Source organism: Lygodium microphyllum, chromosome 14 (assembly GCF_053477565.2).
Source record: "Lygodium microphyllum isolate KBCC chromosome 14, Lygodium_microphyllum_v1.1.10, whole genome shotgun sequence".
NCBI classification, from domain to species: Eukaryota; Viridiplantae; Streptophyta; class Polypodiopsida; order Schizaeales; family Lygodiaceae; genus Lygodium; species Lygodium microphyllum.
Window position 1 is genome coordinate 75,591,498 of NC_141148.1, and position 18,068 is coordinate 75,609,565.

General features: G+C 41.1%; 1 protein-coding gene across 2 annotated transcripts; it reads left to right on the top strand.

Moving 5' to 3' along the window:
- Window positions 1–2,465: 2,465 nt before the first annotated feature.
- LOC148025740 (serine/threonine-protein kinase D6PKL2-like) lies at window positions 2,466–13,541 on the top strand. 2 transcript variants are annotated; one of them, XM_087692967.1, is made up of 3 exons: window positions 2,466–2,801; window positions 3,993–4,828; window positions 12,097–13,541. In XM_087692967.1, exons 2-3 carry the CDS (start codon window positions 4,158–4,160, stop codon window positions 12,962–12,964), a joined length of 1,539 nt encoding a protein of 512 aa, XP_087549093.1. In that variant the 5' UTR covers window positions 2,466–2,801; window positions 3,993–4,157; the 3' UTR covers window positions 12,965–13,541. The 2 variants fall into 2 exon arrangements, with proteins under 2 accessions (XP_087549093.1, XP_087549094.1); XM_087692968.1 differs by lacking the exon at window positions 2,466–2,801 and adding an exon at window positions 2,843–3,513.
- The last annotated feature ends 4,527 nt before the right edge of the window (window positions 13,542–18,068 follow it).

Consider the following 18,068-nt stretch of genomic DNA (forward strand, 5'->3'; position numbering starts at 1 on the left):
TTGATTGACAAAACATTTGCCCACCTATTTATAGTTAAGAAATCATAGGGGTTTCCATTCTTATAGGTAGTGGTGCAACACCTTGTATGATATATAATGTAAGACGTTGATTATGGCTCAGTTGGTTGGTCACCAAGATGGACATTGTAATGGGACCACTTGTAAAAATCCATGTTAAAGGGTTTGAGGGCCCCTCAACTACAAGCATCGATGTAAACCCTGACAATCAATTATTACAAAATCATTTTGCATTTAGAATCATAAGGGTCCGTTCGTTAATTGGCACTAACATGGACAACCACGTGCATATTGATATTAATTCATGCAGAAGGCTCAAACTTAGACATGTATATATATATCTATGCACTTGTATATGTGTGAGCATGCACGCGCGTGCGCACACGCACGCATGCATGCACGTGCGCGCGCGCGCACGCACACGCACGCACGCACGCACGCACGCGCGCGCACACACACACACACACACACACACACACACACACACACACACACACACACACACACACACACACACACACACACGCGCGCACACACACACACGCAGACACACACACACACACACACATGTATATCCCTTAACTAAAGTTTCCAAACTCCTGTTCAATGTAGAAAATCTTTACCTAAGTTGAAGATGAAGCTTTGAAGTCTATCTCAAAGTAGCTAAAGGGAACATATTATTGTTATTTATGAGGGAGAGTCCAGGGCCTCAAATTTTGCCTTTGACATGAACAACAATGCTTATGGGAGCCCATGAGTCTACATCTCACAATGTTTGGACTTTTATGCCTGACATGATAGTAAGAGATGGAGAAGGAGACTAAATTAGAGGTATGGTGCACACATGCAAGCGATGTGTTCTTTTCAAGTTTCCTTTTCTATGAGACAAGTCACACTATCTCATAGTATGAGAAACTATGGGAGCCTTGAAAAAGGGTGTTTTGATGCTCTAGTTGTGTGCATCTTTGTGATCACCAAGACGCCTTCGTAAAGAAATGCATTTGAAGTATTACATTGCTACCATCCCTTTTGTCTCGTAAGTTTACTCAAAGGCTTTTTTTGCGTCTTCTTGTCCAAGCAATGACACTTACTTGGAAACAAAGGTTGGTGGTGGTTGTATTTTGCACGTGATTATTAGTAATCGTTATTCTGTTAGGAGGGAAGTTACCCTTCATTGTTGTATTGTCCACCCATTGTGGCCCATGGTTCTAGGTGGTGCCCTTGTGTACGGTACATATGTAGTATTGTTCTAGGAGGTTAGCTTGCATAAGGTACATGTGTTCTATTGTTCATCTACTGTGGGCTCAAGACTCTTCTTGTGTCTTCCGCTTTAGTGTGTGCAAGAAATTCATAATATTTGCCAATGTCCACAGTCTAGTTTTGGGAATGAACATCTAAACCTTCAACTAAAAGAGTTGTGGGTCCTTTCTTAATGGTATTTCCCAACTCATAAAAATCTTACCATTGACAATTTGGAGGTTCTTTTTTCAAGTGTTGCAATTTCACAAAAATATAACTCCATTGATTTGACTCTTAAAAATGTTCAAGACTCTTCTTTGAGGATGCAAAGGTTTATTTTTTTTCAATTGTCACTATCTTTAGAGCATATAGCACTAATTTTTGTTGAACAGTGTGTGGCTTAAACATATGAACACTGTGCATAAGGGAACGAAAATAAGCAAAACAAATGATGTCACATAATGTAAGGTCGAATTAAGAATATATGTTAAGTGAAATTTACAACCTTACAAAAAGAGAATGAGGTTCTTAAAGAAACACAATGTGACTGTGCCTAAGGTTGAAGCAAGGTCAAATTGTATGGTTGGCTGCAGGCCATAGCCAGTATTGGCCCTTGTTTAACAGCTTGGTGCAGAAGGATATGGTAGCATAAAAATTAAAGCAAAGACTAGACTTAAGAATATGAATTTGCTTTGTAGCATGCATGTACTTCAGCTGCAATAAAGAGGAATTTTCCCTGAAAGCCATTCTCAAAAGGCTACCACAACATCAAGCATTTGTTTATCTATTTGTTGGCATAAATAAAAGATATACTCAAAAGGCTATAGCCTATGACAACATCAAGCATTTGTTTATTCACACGGATAAATAAAAACGGATCTAATGAATTTTATTTTTGTAAGTATTATTTGCTTATTTGGATAAAGGAAAGCCTCTCAAAACTTTAACAGGGTGCCGCAGTATAAGGATTTTTAAAAAATTTAATGGGATAAACAAAAATGATTTACTACAAATACTGGGACAAAATCTTAAATTTAATGGGATAAATTAAAAAATGATTTATTAAAAATCATGTTTGGAATTAGTGAAAAGGGATCTATCAAAAGAGTTTGAGTTTGCACTCCATTAAGACACTCCTGTGGATGATTCTCTTGCCTTGTCTTGCTGACAGATGGGGGTATAATATTTTCTATCTTTTTGTAAAGAGTCCTTCCTTCTCTCTCTCTCTCTCTCTCTCGCTCTCTGAGACTCTCTCTCTCTCTCTCTCTCTCTCTCTCTCACAGACACACAGACACATTCACACAAACATACAGAGCCTGGAGGCACATAAATTACCTGCACTTATAATTGGGAATAGGCTTTTGGCATGATGGCATTATGTGGTAAAGAGAGCTATCTGAATGTGTGCAGCAATCATTCTGGGCTATAGGTGGAAAGGGTGGCCTTGTTGATCTTGTGTTTACAGGGTGCAAAGAGGGAGGCAGGGAGGGAGGAAAGAAAGGAGGGAGACAATGGGGGTCCTTCTGGTTGACTTGTAAAGGAAGGTAAAGGTTCTTATTTGTTGTGTGCTGGGCATTTTTTGATTGAGCAGATGGGGGCGCGCACACACACACACACACACACACACTCTCTCTCTCTCTCTCCTTTGCTGTTGTTATTTGTGTTATCATAACTGAAAGCTGGTGCCTTTGATTGAGAAGGAGGAAGAAGTAGAACAATGGTTACCAAAGCCTCCCCGCCCTCAATTTCCCTTCTTTTTTCTTTCGTGGGTTTCTGTGAACTAAATCCTGTCCTTTAGAACCTCTGATTTAATTGTTGCTGTGCCATTACCTTGCATTATTGAGCACCCTTTTCTACAACCCCCGTCCGTCAGATTGATTCCCCTTCTTGAGATTGATATCTACTCCAAATTTGGCCATTTATTGATCTTTGCATCAACCTCGTTATACTCAGCTCCATTTCCCATCAGATCTCAAATTTAAGGAGAAGGCCTTTGAGTGGCATCAAGTGGGTTGTCCTCATTTATCCGAAAAGGGGTGGTCGGTGCAGGCAGGAAAAAGAAGGATCAGGACGTGATTAATCTCAGCTCCCCACACGTCAAACCATTAGACAGGAGCAACACCGGTGAATGAAGTCGTAGAAGCAAGTTCTGTGTTACTCCCAAACCTGACCTAAAGCTTATTGGGTTATAGACATGCTTTTGACAGATCGGAAGTTCATGGGTGGTTCATCAGTTTTAGATTTGCTCTGTCACAGGTATACCTGCTCTTAGCCATAGTTTTTGCCACTTGATCTATTTGGCTGTTTTGTTTTGTGGCCGCTACACCAATTTACATCCACATCACTCTTTTTGTGTTGGCATCTTGGGAGCTCCCAGATGGACACCAAATAGAAGGGGATTGACACAGTTCTGTGTTGGATATGGCTCTTTTTGTGAGCAACACTGATGAAGGACCTGGTGTGGAAATTGTCTTCAATGCACATCACTTCACATTTAGGGCTTTTTTCTAGTTGTGACCCAGTACTGTTGGCGAGTATTAAAATTTGACATTTTTTACTTGTATTGTCCCTGAAGGAACTTCAACCTTGTAGACACCCCAATCTTGACATTACAAGCTATATATAATGGCTTGCTGCTAGACAAATGTTGGCTTATTGCTCATGTTATTTCTGTCTTGTTTCTTTCAGGAAGATGTGGCTTATTGCTCATGTTATTTCTGTCTTGTTTCTTTCAGGAAGATGTTGCAGTTTCTATAAAAGGTCTTGTACTACTGGCAGCCACAGTTGACTGTTTTCTGCAAATGAAAGCTTAACAAACTTGACTGTGCATGACACTGCTCTTTCATTTCATTTGGCAAGAAAGTTCTGATGGGGATGCATGATTACCCCAAATCCTAGGAATGGCAAGTTTTCAGTCATCTGCAGCTTCTGCAGATAATGTGGATGCTGTGCACAAGGCCTCTGATTTATTCAGGAGCATCTTAGTTCTGGATAAAGGTAGTACAAGTGGAACTGCTGATGTCACTGACGGAAAAAGAAGTGATACCGTTGGAAGTGAAACCAAAGGTAGCGATCGGGGAGATTCTGCAGAGAGTGTAAAGAGCAGTCTTAGTCGAGCCAGTATCAGCAGCACAGCAAGCGATGAGAGTGCCACAAGCAGCATCTTTGGAGCCCCAAACAAGCCTCATAAGGCGAACGATCCTAGATGGGATGCTATTCAAGTAGTTCGTGCACGGGATAGCAATCTGGGCTTAAGCCATTTCAGGTTGCTCAAGCGGCTGGGATGTGGAGATATTGGGAGTGTTTATCTTGCAGAGCTGAGTGGCAGTAAATGCTATTTCGCCATGAAAGTGATGGACAAAGGATCTTTAGCAAGCCGGAAGAAGCTTTTGCGGGCTCAGACTGAAAGAGAGATTTTGGCATTGTTAGACCACCCCTTTCTACCGACTTTATATGCACATTTTGAAACTGACAAGTTTTCTTGCCTGGTCATGGAATACTGTCCCGGTGGAGATCTTCATACACTCAGGCAGCAACAACCAGGAAAACATTTCTCTGAGCTGGCAGCTCGGTATGTTTGTGTCACTTTCCTGATTATCTTCTCATAGCCATTTGGATGTTATGAAGAATTGCTTGTATGTTGTCTCTTGTCAAGCTATCCCATTTAACAATGCTTAGTTTTTAAAGGGAATGAATTACATGAGAGATTCACTGTTCTTACTGCTTTGTTATAAAGAGCAACTAGTTTTTGGTGTGAAAGAGTGTGGTTGGGTGAGTGTGCCTTATATCATGACATGGGATGGTCATTTTCTAGCTTCCCATCCCAGTCCCATACTGTCCCAGTACCATCCCAGTCCTGTTCCCATGCTAGAGTCCCCTCTCATGGTGGTAGGGGATGGCAATCCCTGTGCCTGTCACGGTTCCTTAAAGCTGTCCCATGTCACAATGGCAATTTCCAATATGTTTGTGGGAAAAAGATATTTCGAGCAAGTATATTCTGCAGCCTGCTAGAGTCAGAAACTTAGCACACTGACTTATATAGCATTGCATTGAAGGTTGGAGTATTGGATAGATTAAGTACTTCTCTTGGCATATGAGACAAATAAAGTGCATGGTCTACTGTCTTCGTTGCAGGTTACTGTTGTGTAGCATTAAGAATGTGGACGTCAGAGTCTAATTTAAAGTTTGAGAAGAATGTGGTTACCAGAGTTGATGTTTCAAGTCACTCAGAATTGGATTCTAGACTCATTCTGCCTCTAAGGCTGGGAGATTTTCTGTACAGTACTATTCTATTTACATGGATTCACTTCCTTATAGGTATTAATTGCAGGTGATATCAGATGCACTACTAGCACTTGGCTCAAGGTGACATGATTGTACAGTTAGTGTGGATTTGTGTTAGGATTATGCTATTGCCAGTAGTTTCTGATGAGCCTTCACATGTATGTGTGAGTTCCCAGTCCCCACAGGGCTGCTAGCAGAGTAAGTCTGGAGTCTGTTTGATAAGGTTTTCCGAACTAGTTAGAAGATGGGATTGATGCCCTATGACACCTATTGTGACAGGCATAATTTAGTTTTTGATCCACACAATATTGAACTTCTCCTAGTTGATTGCACAAAGTGCAGGACATGCAACCTACAAAAAGCAGTTGAAGTTCTCATTTTGGTATGATCCACTAGTTTGATTTTGAGAGAGCACCAATGCTTGTGTGACTATTTTCATACTAATTTGCATTTCCTGCTGTGTTAAGTATTCCTTATGAGGTGTTCTTCACAAATTTCTAATAAGTTGCATTACTATGCCCAGTTCCTTCAGACTCTGACAAGTCAAGCAGCCTCTAATTATAATCTGCCTAGACACAGGGAAGGATGTTTAAAAGCAGTAATGGAGCATCTGTACTGATTTGAGGCCAGTAGTAGCAGCAAAGGAGGACCACAGCATGAAACATGGACAGGAGGCCAGTCAGAGAAATTGCACATGGTAAGCTTCTCAATACAGTATGCAGATGGACATATTTAAAATATTCGTGAACAATCTCAGTTGGCACTTAAACCTAAGGGCAGAGTTCCTTATAGAAGTTGGTGGAAAGAAACTTTAGGTTATGCCAGATGTACACGTGACTCATTCCTCCAGGATCATGAGCAGATTGAGCTTTCTTGAGTTCAAGACACAAGCTCTTTCATGTTGAACTTTGGGAGGAATTTAGTTTGTCGGATGACTTTTATCTCAGACAGTTTGCTCCCAGAGTTTTAGGTGTTCACAACAATGGAGAGGTGTGTTAGTGACAATGGTTACTCTGGTGGGACTTGGCATATGCTCATGCAATTAGGAGAAGCCACGGGTCTATGCCAGCTTCTTGTTGTTCAATAGTGAGTCCCTCTGGAGCGCATTTCACATGTGCACAGATGGAAAAGGTGGAAGAAAACATGTAATTGGTATAAGCCTTGCCATTGAAGATTGGATTGCATCAATTTGTGTATGTACACAGTGCTGCCGCTCACCTGGAGTTTATTTTGGTTTGTCACACGTAAAAGTCCCCCTTCTTATGTGTCTAACTTCTTCTCTTACGGGTTTGCTCTTCTTCACAGCAAAAGCATTAAGTGTTTGGAGATCCTAGTTTTTCCTCTTAGTTGGACTTCAGCAGAAGTAGTGGCTTGCTGCCCACCCAACATGTAGTCATTTCAGCTAGTCCCTGATCCTCTCTTTTGGACAAGGAGCCTGATGTGTTACTCATAGTTTTGAAGCCTCCTTCCTTCAGCGGGACCTATGAGGATGTCTCATCATTACAAACCCAGGTATGCAAGATAGGGTTGCATCCTACAAACTTTGGATGTTTTAAGGGGATGGCAATTCTCCTTGTTTCACTTTGTGTCAAGATTCAGATGAACCCCTGCATTCTAGTTCATAATCATTCCCCTATCAAGTTCGATTTATGGAGTCTATGCAAGAAGTGAGAGCAAATTGAATTGCTGAGACAAGAGATTGATGCATGGTCTTGAGCCTTTTTTCTTTATTCCTTTCGATTCTTGCACTCTTGCTGCAGGTGATTTGACATTTCATCAATATTCCTCCCCCTTTGTCAAACCGAAGAGTTCCAGTCTAGAAAAAAGGCACGTGACTTTTATAGTGCCAAGAAGGGCCATGCAAAAGAGACTCACCCCTTGCCTTCCTTCAACAACAAAAAGACCAAAGAAGAAGATTGTTTAGGTGATCAGAGACTTACCCTCTCAGAGAGCTGTTTTCTTGATGCTTGTGATGATGTTCAACTGCATTGGGCTATCAAGAAATCATATTCACTTGGGGGATTGTGGATGGTGAACCTATTGATATTCTTTCTAAGAGTGGCTCAGGGCGTGACCTGATGAGTTTACATTTTGTGCATGGTCATGATGGTTCGTCTACTTGTTCACATAGAGCTTTCAAGGCCTTTTGAGGAGCAAAACTCCCGAGAGGTGCAAGTGTGTACATGCACTACGGAAAAGAAGTGAATGTGTTAGGCTCGCTTTTCACTTAGTGATGTTATCTTGGCTGTGCTTTGATGCTATGATTAGTTGCACAAACAACATACTTTTGCACCTAGTCAATACCCAGCTCTTAACCCGCACAGTGCATAAACAGCGTAACAAGAAGATTTCTGATCCTACATTGGGACAAATAAGAGCCTGCCTTGCATCTTTGTGTCACCTGTCAGACAGTTCAGAAGCAATAAAGCAGTAGGTGATGCCATTTGCATGGTACCTCTCCAGCAAACTCTGCTGAGTGTTGTCCCATGAAGACTTCATATGTGAATGCATACATTACTGCTTCGATTCCCCAGACTGTCTTCCATATCTTTCCAAGCTCCTCATGCAGTTGAGCTTCTTTTTCAGTAAATTCCACTCTAGACATTTCAGGCCATGGAAGCACCGCACTTGGTAGATGAAGACCTAAGAAGGTGGATACAATGACTGCGCTTTACTAGACTGAAGAGGTGCCTTGGCATGGGCGTGCTCAGTAGCGAATTTGAGATCTCAGTTTTAAGTACTAGTCATCATGGCATTACTTGGAAGCATTTCACCTGATTGTGTAGGGTCCATTCGAGTTTAACCAAGCTGATTTCACCTATTTCCAACTATATTGAGTAAATCTCTCCTAGAATCTTGAAAATTTCACCAATTTCAGACAATTTTACTGATTCTCCAATGTTTCCCCAAAACTCCAGTGTTTCATGTATGTTCCCCAAATTGGGAAAGTGTCTCTCCAAATTTGACTGAACATTTCCAAAGCTAACATAAGCTCTATGTTTTGAATGATTGTTTGTTTTTTCCAATAGGAAAATTTCCATCAGCAGTCACTTAAATCCATGAAACCTTTGATGGGGGGAATTCCTGACTATTTCATGTACTCTACCTTGACAATATTTCATTTTTGTACTGTTTTTAATACAAGCTTGAAAAAAAGTGTAGTTATTTTGCTCCCATGTCTGCATCTACAGCATGCACTTCTACCTCACGTTATAATTAGTTTGAGCAATCTCATCACAACCTGTATGCTTTCCCAAAGAAACATCCAATTTACTTTATCATTTTTGTAGGATGGTAGCATTGCTGATATTCCAACTCTTAAAATAAAGAATGATTATTGCTCATATTAGACACATATGCATGCATTTATGCATGTCGTAGTGCAGGAGTCCTGGGGGGATGGCCGCAGGGTTTTTGGGTGGGAGGATTGGGGTCTGGTTTGAGGTTGCTAGGTGGGGACGGAGGGCAGTCCCATATAGGGAATATACCGTAGACTAGGCATTATCAAGCCCCTATTCCCGTCTCTTTTCAATGGTTATAAGCTTGTTCATACATTGCCTAATACAAGGTAAACTGTCAATCCAAATACAAGCTTTTCATTGGTTATAATCTCAATCAAAAGAGATCAAAGCAAAAATAAAATCAAGCCAATATAGGACAGTAATCATACAACACCACATGACAAGACAGAGTCTAATATAAGGGCTGTATGAAAAGCCAATTTGGAGGTCAGCAAACCACATGTTGCTCTAGGTGGTGAAAAGTGCTGGGGTCCCATGTATCAAGAAAAGCATCTCTTCTCCCCCATCTCCCATGAAGCATATGCGTGATCTATATTCAGATCCTAGAGAGGGCCTTTGTTGTGGATACATTCTGTGTGTCCTGGCATGATTGTAATTTGTATTGCTTCTTGTTTTCTGGATGTACCAAGGATATTACTAGCAGTCAGCTTGCATTTGTGATGAAGTCCCATACCATGATGCATTCGGTCTGTGAGAAGTTTGGTGTGGAATCACACTCTGCTATACTGTCTAGAAATAAGAAAAGATTGACGCCATTGAATATCCTTGTGGCTGCATTCTGAATCATAGTCTCAGCTGTGGCATGGGAGGCCATTCTAAGAGCTCTCCTCCACACCTCCTAGTCTAGGGGGCAATCCCATAAGTAGCGCATTTGTGTCTTCTCTCTCTCTCTCTCTCTCTCTCTCTCTGTGGACCTTGCACAAGCTACTAGGGGGCTACATAGCGTTTCTTTGCATTAGCACAAACTATTGGGGTCTTCTGAGGTTTGAAAACTGGCATCCAGTCTTCTCTAGAACAAACTATTGGGGTCTTCTGAGGTTTGAAACTGGCATCCAGTCTCCTCTAGAAGTTGGACAAGGAAGGTGAGGGGATTTTGTACAAGGGTTCAACAACATGGCTGGAGCTCGGACAGGCTTAACAATAAAGGTGGAGCTAGATTAAAAAGCCTCTTAAGGTGGTATTTGGGTTGGGGAGATGTAAAGAAGCCACAACAGGGGTTGGGAGCCCTTGTTTTCTTTTTTTTGGGGGGGGGGGGCATGGGATGTCCAACAATGCTGTCACCTTGCTATGTGAAGAATAGATGTATTTTCAAGTGTAGACAAGGAAACATGCAAGTCTTGCTAGTGTCACAGCTATAGCTGATACTGTTGCTGTCTTGAGGGTGTGAATGATAGAACTGCAGAACCGTGAGACTTGAGAGTAGTGGGCACCATTGCCTTATTTGCTGAACACTAGGAGATAGTGGGCCTTCTTAGGTTTTCCATCTTCTGAGGCTTTTGATAATATTCCAAATCTTTGATGATCAAGTTGCTGTGGCTTATATTTCTCCTCTAAGGGAGTGCTTCTAAGCCAATTGGATGTCCCTTCCATGATTAAGATGGATCTATGCACACGAACCTCTTACACAAGGTGACGCTCTAAGCTAACGAACTAACAAAGAAAAGGTCCCAACTGATGCCTAATTAAGGATCTCGTATGCTCCTTTGAGAAATAACTTGCCAAATGTGCCTTGTTTCGCAATGCTAGAGGCAATGCTTTGGCTTTCTAAGCATTGCTTTGGTCAGGGGGATGTGTCCTGTATGATGGCTTCCGAAGACCTTTGACATAACATTTCTTATGAAGAGCTCTTCATCAATCTCCTTCAGCTACCTTGTTTTTGTGGTTTTTTTTTTGGGGGGGGGCAGGGGCGGGGAGCGGCTGGGGCTGGGGGTGCTCTCAAATCAACTGGCTGCAAAGTCTTTGCCAACACTCTCAAGAGGAAACAGAGGAAGGTGGACGCAAGAAGTGTCATTTTGCCACTTCATCAATCATGTTTTATTTTTGGGGGCTCTTTTGCTAGCGCTAGAATTAGACCTCCTGTACCTAGTGTTGAGCATAATGAGGAAGTGTACCTGTATTAGTGAGTTCAATCAACAGACCACCACCTCACTTTTATCTCAGTGGGGACACTTTCAAACAGCTGAAATTATACCCACATTAGTCAGTTCAATCAACAGACCTCCACCACCTAGCTTTCATCTCAGTTGGGACACTTTCAAAACATCAGGAATTTCAGCTGTCAGGCTCTTGACTTAAAAGAGTTTCTTGGGGATTGTAGAATCTTCAATGCAACAATCTACAAATTTGTTTCCCATGCCAGATTGACAACAGATGGCCAGTATGTACAGGATACTTCCAGGACGCATCCTTTCAGGTGGAGTTCCTGTTGGAGTCCCTCTGCAGTCTTGTTCTACCTGTCAGACTGAACAATTTTGCGACTCAGTTTTAGTTAAGTAGCACAGTTAGATGAGCAGTACTCTCGCAGTAATCTCGAGAGAGTATTGCAGTGTGCTGCATCTACTGCATGGCATCGTTCTCTGGAAATCAGAGTTTTTAGTAGATTGAGCCAACGAGAGACTCTCAGGTAAATGTAATGTATTTGATTGTGCGAGTCTTTCGAGATTGCAGTTTGGGCACAACTGTCTTCCTTTCTCGGTCTCTTATCCTCATGTGTGCACATCCACCATCGGCTCCATTTGGGCGCTTTGCAGGTTTGTGATTTTGCCATGTGGACTAGTGGGTTACATGGTGTGACACCTAATGAGGATGTAGTGGGAAGTTGGTAGCAAGGAAGATGATGAAGTTAGGCATGGCAACAGATGGGTGAAACTGCAGCAATATGATGGCAGGGAGAGCACGAATCAGGAGAGGTGCAGTGGACAGCAGTAAGTTTGTCGTCCAGCCGCTTCTTTAAAAAGGGTTTGTTCACTTGTTTCACTCCAAGTTCAAATATTTCCCTTCTATAACAAATACAAGGCCCTTTTGTTCTGATCATTTTGCTTGTGATCTCAACGCCACAGAGCTTGATAGCTAAGTGAAATCTAAGGTGCTGATTGTGTTGTGCTGTTGTTTTAGGAAGTGTTCATTCTTCTTGTTTGCTTAGTGCCCATTATGTTTATAATTGTGTTTCGTATCTCATTTTGCTGCTAGCATCTTGATTCCTAACGTCTACCAGAAAGTATACTGACAATTGCTGTTTCAATATTACTTGCAGATTTTATGCTGCTGAAGTCTTAATGGGCTTAGAATATCTTCACATGCTGGGAATTGTGTACAGAGATTTGAAACCTGAGAATGTGCTTGTAAGAGATGATGGCCACATCATGCTTTCAGACTTTGACCTTTCATTAAGGTGTGTAGTAAGTCCAACACTGGTCAAGTCGTCATCTTCTGATCATGATTCAGGCAAGCGAATTTCAGCATACTGCATACAGCCTTCTTGCGTGGAGCCATCATGTGTTCAGCCAGTTTGTGTGCAGCCATCATGCTTTGTTCCACGATTTTTGGTCTCAAAAAAGAAAAGGAAGACAAAGAACGACCTTGGAAACCAAGTGACTCCACTGCCTGAGCTCATAGCTGAGCCAACAGGAGCCAAATCAATGTCTTTTGTTGGCACTCACGAGTATCTTGCCCCAGAAATAATCAAAGGAGAGGGGCATGGTAGTGCAGTTGACTGGTGGACCTTTGGTATTTTTGTTTATGAGCTGCTTTTTGGAAAGACTCCCTTCAAAGGGCCTGGAAATCGTGCAACTCTGTTCAATGTGGTTGGACAGCCTCTCCGATTTCCAGAGTCACCTAGTGTTAATTTTGGAGCTCGGGATCTAATCCGAGGCTTACTGGTAAAGGAACCTCAACACAGGCTAGGCTATAAGAGAGGGGCTACAGAAATCAAGCAACATCCTTTCTTTGAAGGTGTCAATTGGGCCCTTATACGCTGCACAGTCCCTCCACAGATCCCTAAGGCTTTTGAACCAGAGCTCCTGACAAAGGCAACCTCCTCCAATTCTGCTGGAGAGAAGAAAGTCGAGGGTGGTGGAGGTTCAAATGCCAATGCTCACTACTTGGATTTTGAGTTCTTTTGATAAATGAACAGGGTTTCTGGCTAAGCATTCTCCCTGCATTTACCTAACACATTCTTCCTTTTCTCAGTGGAAAGGTTCTCATGGTGAGATGTATGATTTGCTAAGGTGTCTGACTGCTTCAGTCCAGAGCAATCATAAATGTATCATACTGAAGTGAAGCTCAATACCCATCATGGAAACAGACCTCTTATCTTGTGGAACTGAGGCTGCTACAAAGATTTTCAAGTTCAAGGCTTGATTGTATTGGTAATTTGTACACAAGGATGTGTGCTATTTGCTACTTTCCCAAGGATTAGTTTTATTGGGATAGTGTGGGTCTGTGCTGTCCTTTTGACAACACTGATCCATTGGATTTACTTAAGTCCTAAATCAAAGCAAACATTTCATCTAGTCATGTACAAGGATATTATAATGTATGCCATGGGTGGCTTTCACAAAGATTGGTCAAAGTGGTGACCGGGTTCCTAGCAGGTTTGTCCCTCATTATGAACTTTGTTAGACGTGCACAATTTTCCTCCAATGTACCATTTGCCAAATCGGTATAGCTAAGACCATTTAAAAATCTAATATAACAGACACAATTGAAACAGCCCCATGCTGCATAATCCTCATGGATCAGGCTACACTGAATTGAAGGTTTGGTGTGCTCCTAGGAATTTATACTAGAAATGGAGTTTTTGTAGAACTTCAAACCGTCTCACTACTATTCTGTGGAAATCTCTACCGAGAACATAACGTCTACAGGAAAGCTGATATGGGGTCAGACAAGGGACTAGGTACAGTCACAAAGCGACCTGCATGTTTCCCAGAGGATACTTCTTGATTGTGTCCTGGGACCTGTAGTATGAGAACTGGCCTTTCCCAATGCACAACGTAATCTGTTTGCTTATGCGACATTGACATTTTATTCATGCACGAGGCCCTTCCTACTCTGTCTTGGGGTTTCACTAACTTACATAATTTATTCTGAAACCTTTTGACTAGCTTGGTTGTTTCAACTTTCACCTTCAAGACTCTCACTGCAAACTGATGTTTCTTTCCACCTCTTTAGAGCTAATCCTAGGCTATTAAGGATCTACCTAGCTAATAATGCTACTCTTTATGTTGAGGTTGAGTCTCAAGGGCATGGTATGCTAATGTCTGCTGCGGAACAACTCAGCAAATTGTGTCAGCAGCATGTAAACGCCCTTAAGAAGCTGGGCTTATAAAGGCATCAATTTCACAATGCGTTTGCTGCTGCTGCTGCTGCTGCTGCTGCTGTTGTCATATTATAGTTGTGCTAACTGTTTTGGTGGAACTTGAGATACCAGAATTTGGGCAACAAAGAGCTTTGTCCATTTAAACCAACAAACCTAGTTTGCAATCGATAGTTGCAGAGTGGAACTTGCAAAGCCCCATTGAGCCACTTCGTTAAGTACAACTTCCCAAGCTAGAGGGAACTCTCTGACCGCCCAACTCCATGCCTTTTTCTCTGCTATGGCAGGCATGAATGAGAGATTGAAAATGTAGGGATACCCTATGCTGGGGGGGGGGGGGGGGGGCGGGGGGGGAGGGAAGAGTGGGTAATATATATCAGAAATGGAACCCAGCATGCCCTTGTTCCATTGATCTTCAACTTCTTTCGCAATTTTGCCATTCGTTCGTTGATGGAACCGGAATTTGCATTCGTGAAAGGGTCAATGAAGTTGATGATCTTATTTTTAAAAATAAATGAAAGGATTAAAGATGTAATTACTATTGATGATTTTTTAACAAAGGACCTCCTTTCTAGAAAGGCACATAGCCCCCCATATAAACTTTTTGATTGTATAGCCTAGAGCCCAGTAAGTATTGATAAGGGGGGAAGAGTTCTGAGAGTAAGTTGTTCTAATACTAGCTTTTCCCATAGACAGTAGTGCAAAGTTGGTCATTGCACAGGTTGTAAATAGATGGCCCGTAGATTCCTTCTCTTAGACACCACACATTTCTATTCCAAAGGAGGCTACTTTTTCATTGGTCCAAATAGCTTTCTGAAGAATAAGAAAAAGAAGATTGGAGATTTTGATGGGGATTTCGATCTACTAGATATTATCAGAAAGATTAGACCATCTTTAATGAGATAGAGAGAGATGCCAATGATAGTTATTTTTTCTAAAATTAGGTCCCTCCCTTATGATCTAGGGGTTATCAAGATGAGATCCTCTAGTGCTTCTATCCAATCTACTTAATGGATGGATGCCCACAATTTGCTACAAAAAGAGTTAGTGTTCTTTAGCCAACATCTAGTAGTCCACCAATTTCTCTTTTCTGCATTTCAAGCTTTTTGCTAATTCCTTCCATTGAGAGCGAGTCTTCTATGATTGAGGAGTAGAGATTGTTCTTAACACTCGATCTCTTTTTAATGAAGTCCCTTGCTTGACCACAAGCTTCCTTAGCCAAAGACTCTTCCAAAATGAGGGACAACCATTGCAAGTTTGATTCCACTCTGATTGTCTGTTTGTAGTAGTGAGGATGTGAGCCTAATCATTATGCCATTATTTAACACATTACACCGATCTAGTTCTGAAATCAAGCAATCAAATAAAGGGAACCATAACAAAATGTTTATGCTAGTGGTCTTTTATTGCATAAATGGTCTTAGGACTCCCTCAACGATGGACTCAAACACGCTATGGTTATTTGAGAGGGTGTAGTGATAGCAACTAGGATGGGCTTTTGACACCCACAACATAAGTCAGTTTCGTATGGTTCTCACTAATGAATGACATGTCCACTCCTCTTGAAATGTATCATTTGGGAAATGGGCAAAGAGCGAAATCATGTCTTTGACATCGTAGTGATTTGCATATGTTATTTTGAGGTGTATAATATGAATAAAGGTTGTGTTGCTAGCTCTCATCCATGTCACATTCATGATAAAAAGCATTGCCCTTATGAATTAAATATTTCTTACTAGCACACACATACACAACTTGTCCTTGCTTCTTTTCTACACACACATAATTGCTACTTGTCCTTGCTCCTCCTTTATACACATACAAATAATTTTAGTTGGGCTAGTTCTTAGTCAAAATAAAAAGATACATTACCTCTATACTCTTACACGTACAACTGCATTCTCCCTTTTTTCTTTATTTTTCATAAAAAGCACTTATACATCTTCTTCATTTATTACTTGGAGAAACCTAGTCCACTCCTTTCTATGGTGGTTAGTCAGTGCTAAGATCACCACAATTGTGGTTATCTTTCCATGGACAAGCTCACACATAGATACTCCAATGATACCTCTTCTAAACACTCTGCCTTCTCTTGCATCACAAGCACATACAAATATACACACATGTAAAATTGAGCTAAACTAAGATGCATGTATACTTTTGCTCTCATAGGCCCACACATGCACACATAAAAACCACATGACATTCCCTTTTCACTCTCCAACTCCTTGCATAGATTTAACTTGTACATGCTAACTATCAGACTTTTATAGCAATCGCACACACACACACACACACACGCACACACACACGCACATGTTCACACATTAGTAATTGTCCCTTTAGTGTGAAGCACACTCACAAACACATTAATATTTGTCTCTTTATTGTTAGTACCACATGATATTATAGATGCTCTCATACTTCTTGATATTATAGATACTCTTTAACACTAGGATATATACTCACCTACACAAGCACATACATGTACACGTTGATTGAATTCAACATAGCCTACACAATCATCATTGATGCTACCCGACTGACCCGTGGGTTGCGTCCTCTGTCACCCGATATACGTTGTTCCGCGTGGATTGAGAGGCAAGGTAGGACTACATGTGGCATCATGCGATGATTGCAGCAGTCGAGTTGGTGCGCTTGCAGTTGCATACGAGAGTGGAATATCTATTGAAATACTATCATTAGACCTTGTAATTCCAGACATCAAGCAGCCATGCATGGTCCCAACATACCAAGCGACCTTTCATCCTTCAGCAAACCTCTAGTTGGGTGATCGGAATATTATGATCAAGTGCTTTAAATGAGTTCCCACTACTTTAAGAGCCATTAACTTTTGCAAGTATTTTAGCTTTACTTTTAAGTTAGAGCTCTCATTGAATACTAATCATTTGAACCTAAGGGTTGTCTACATATATGCTATGTGTCGATGAATACATTAATTTTAGTCTTCAAAGAGCCCTTCTATGGAGAATTATCTTGACAAAAGCACTTTATAATTGTCACATGATGTCACCTATTTTTGGACACTGTCTTAATAGACTACATTACAAGAAACATGTCTCATACCGACGTTCAAAGCGAGGCAAATGCTCATTTAAAAAATTACCTTTGTCCTCGCTAAAAGTATCTCTATAAATTCATCGCAAAGGGCGTCACTATTTGTGTCGCAAATAGCAATGCTTATTGCGACACTAATAGTGACATGTGCAGTAAATTTGTGACGCAAATATCGACAATTACATAGGAATTCTGTTTTAAAAATGGAAGGGTAGCAAAAGCTACCATGCCACCCATAGCACCATGTGCTATGCAAAATTCTGCAAAGCAACTACATAATGGATACACAAATCGTTGACATCAAGGCAGGCACAAAAACTACTTAAAACCACAAGACTAATAACTCATAAAATTTGTACAAGACTAGTAATGGCAACTCATGAAATGACATGGAACTATAGAGATGAGAGCCAAAACAAACATGAAAATCTATATGTAAATATCGCAAAGTGTGAATTTATACACAAAGGATGATAAGTGCATCGAATAAATGCTACATAGGAGATGGGAGAGGCCTGCACAAATCACAATACCAAAAAAGAGGATGACGTGCGCTCCACAAATCCAAGCGCATGCTACAGATCCTTGCTATCTAAAAGCTCATCTCGACGCAAAGGAGCGTCGAACGGACTCTACAAAATGAACAACCGAAAAATTAGTCTCCTATACATAATGCATCATTAAAAAAACTAGTGACTATCGACAAGAAAGAGGATTGACTTGTTGGGCTGCCTCATGTGTATAATCTATTGATAAGTGTAGTGAGACCATGTCTCTCTGCATATAGAGTCTCCAAACTTGTGGGATTGAGGTTTGTGATGAAGTATTAC

What these genes read in the sequence shown, in the direction of transcription:
- LOC148025740 (XM_087692967.1), top strand. Translation starts at nt 4,158, where the DNA reads ATGGCAAGTTTTCAGTCATCTGCAGCTTCTGCAGATAATGTGGATGCT. An exon ending in TTCTCTGAGCTGGCAGCTCG is followed by an intron (nt 4,829 to 12,096) that starts GTATGTTTGTGT and finishes TATTACTTGCAG; the next exon opens with ATTTTATGCTGCTGAAGTCT.